This window comes from Biomphalaria glabrata, chromosome 8 (assembly GCF_947242115.1).
Source record: "Biomphalaria glabrata chromosome 8, xgBioGlab47.1, whole genome shotgun sequence".
Classification (NCBI taxonomy): Eukaryota; Metazoa; Mollusca; class Gastropoda; family Planorbidae; genus Biomphalaria; species Biomphalaria glabrata.
Window position 1 is genome coordinate 10978814 of NC_074718.1, and position 1951 is coordinate 10980764.

The window sequence follows — 1951 nt, forward strand, 5'->3', positions numbered from 1 at the left end:
AAAAAAAATATTTCACAGATTTTTGCTACTAAAGAGATATTCAGCAGCCAGAAATCATAAAAAAAAATTCTTTTAAATTTCACTCGCACCTTTTAGGTAAATCTTTTAACGAGAAGGACAGATCAACATCTGAAATGCAACAGCTGTTTGAGATAAAATAAGATAAACCCCAACATAGACTAATTACCGAGCTAGACATTTGTATGCTGTGAAAAAACTATATAAAGTTTTATTGCTATCAAAGAAAAAGTTAGATTTTTTAATGCTATCAAAAGAGTTGGCTGGTTAAGATATGACACTGAAAGAAGGAAACACATACGTCATGAGTACAGGCCTGGCCGAAAGTTTCATCCAGCAAATGTATAACGTTACAGATACTTTCACAGATGTCAACATTTCCAGCACAAATTTCGGTTCACTTGTTTCTGCCGTAACAACGCCTTCCGGGTTAATGAGCACTGACCTTCAGAAACTTATTAATTTCATTGACTTCATCATCATCCAGTCTGTCGTAATTCTGTCGGGAATAGCGGCTAACGGCCTCAGCATCTATAGCTTTGCCAAGATTGGTCTGGGCGACACGGTGACCATCTCTTTCTTTGCGCTGTCCTTGACCGACATGTGCTGCCTTCTGGTGGCCGTGTACAACTGGCTGTGTTATACCCTTTACCGGTCTCCGGTCTCGTGGCCGGTGGACATGTTTACGCTCATGTACCTTGGCGTCTGGTACTTCCAGGCTTTCTACGACGTCTCTATGCTGATCACAACCTACACTGCAGTTCAGAAATGCTGCTGCATCGCGCTGCCTTTTCACTTTAGAAGCGTCTTCACCAAGAGGAGGACGTTCGTCATGATAGTCTGCATCGTTCTCCTTTGCGGGGCCGCATACGCTCCCGTGTTCGCCACTCAGGGGCTTCAGAAAGTGTCGGGCATTTCAAATAATACGTCAACTTCTTACACGGTCTGGTTCTCAAGCAACAGGGAGGAAATTATCGGCATTAATGACATCATCATCCGGGTATTTCTCCAGAATGCCTGCGAGGTCATCGTTTTATCCTGCCTCTTCATCCTCACCAACACCTTGCGGCGACAGTACAACTTCCGGCGCTCAGTGTCCCTGCATAGCTTCAGCGACGTCAGCAACGATGCTTCACAGAATGACATCGTCAACAACAACCAGCAGGGTGCGAGCCACGATAAAGTCAACAAAGTTTCTGCCAAAGAGCTTCAGGTTATCAAATCCGTCACGCTGCTCTCGGCAGTGTTCGTCACCTGTAACATGCCCAGAATCGTACTGTCCCTCGCTCGGGTGATCGTTCCAGAACTGGACACGTACAGGCGGTTCCACAACATCCACCTGACGCTTCAGATGTTTCGACGAGTGGTGGAAGTCTCGGGAACCAGCGCCAACTTTATCATCTTGTACAAGTTTAACTATACATTCCGCGAAGCCATTGTAAACTTATTTCAATGCTGTAAGGCTCATTGAAGTTTGTCTACTAAACATTGTCAGGGACTATATAATAAAGTTGGCTTTTTTACCGCCGTGAGAAATGCTGCCACTTGTGCTGTTTTCATAGACCTTACACTTTACGTGCAGATTTTGTTTTAACGTTTCTTAAGAAATGTGGATAAAGATTGTTATGGACATCATTGTGGAAAGTCAAGTGAGGTCAGGAGAGAATGGCTTATGTTCTATAGGCCTGGGTTTGAGTTCCTAAGTTAGATCTTGACAGATTCCGTGTTAAAAACTTACTTTGATTTAATGTGTGAATAGAACAAGGTTTCATGTTTTATTGTTTAAAGAAAGTGTTGTTCTCTTATTTCGGTGAGATAGAGAGAAAGAGGGAGAAAGAGCGATTGCATATATTTAACACTTGAACTTCTAACTGTAACCATTACCTCTATCTAGCAAATAGATTTACAAGTAGGCCTCTATTCTAAACCAAAC

The 1951-nt window shown here is 42.8% G+C and overlaps 1 protein-coding gene across 1 annotated transcript; it reads left to right on the plus strand.

Annotated features, from left to right (window-relative positions):
* Positions 1-292: 292 nt before the first annotated feature.
* LOC129927714 (uncharacterized) lies at positions 293-1489 on the plus strand. The gene has a single exon (XM_056038072.1). The coding sequence runs from the start codon at positions 293-295 to the stop codon at positions 1487-1489; it is 1197 nt and encodes a 398-aa protein (XP_055894047.1).
* The last annotated feature ends 462 nt before the right edge of the window (positions 1490-1951 follow it).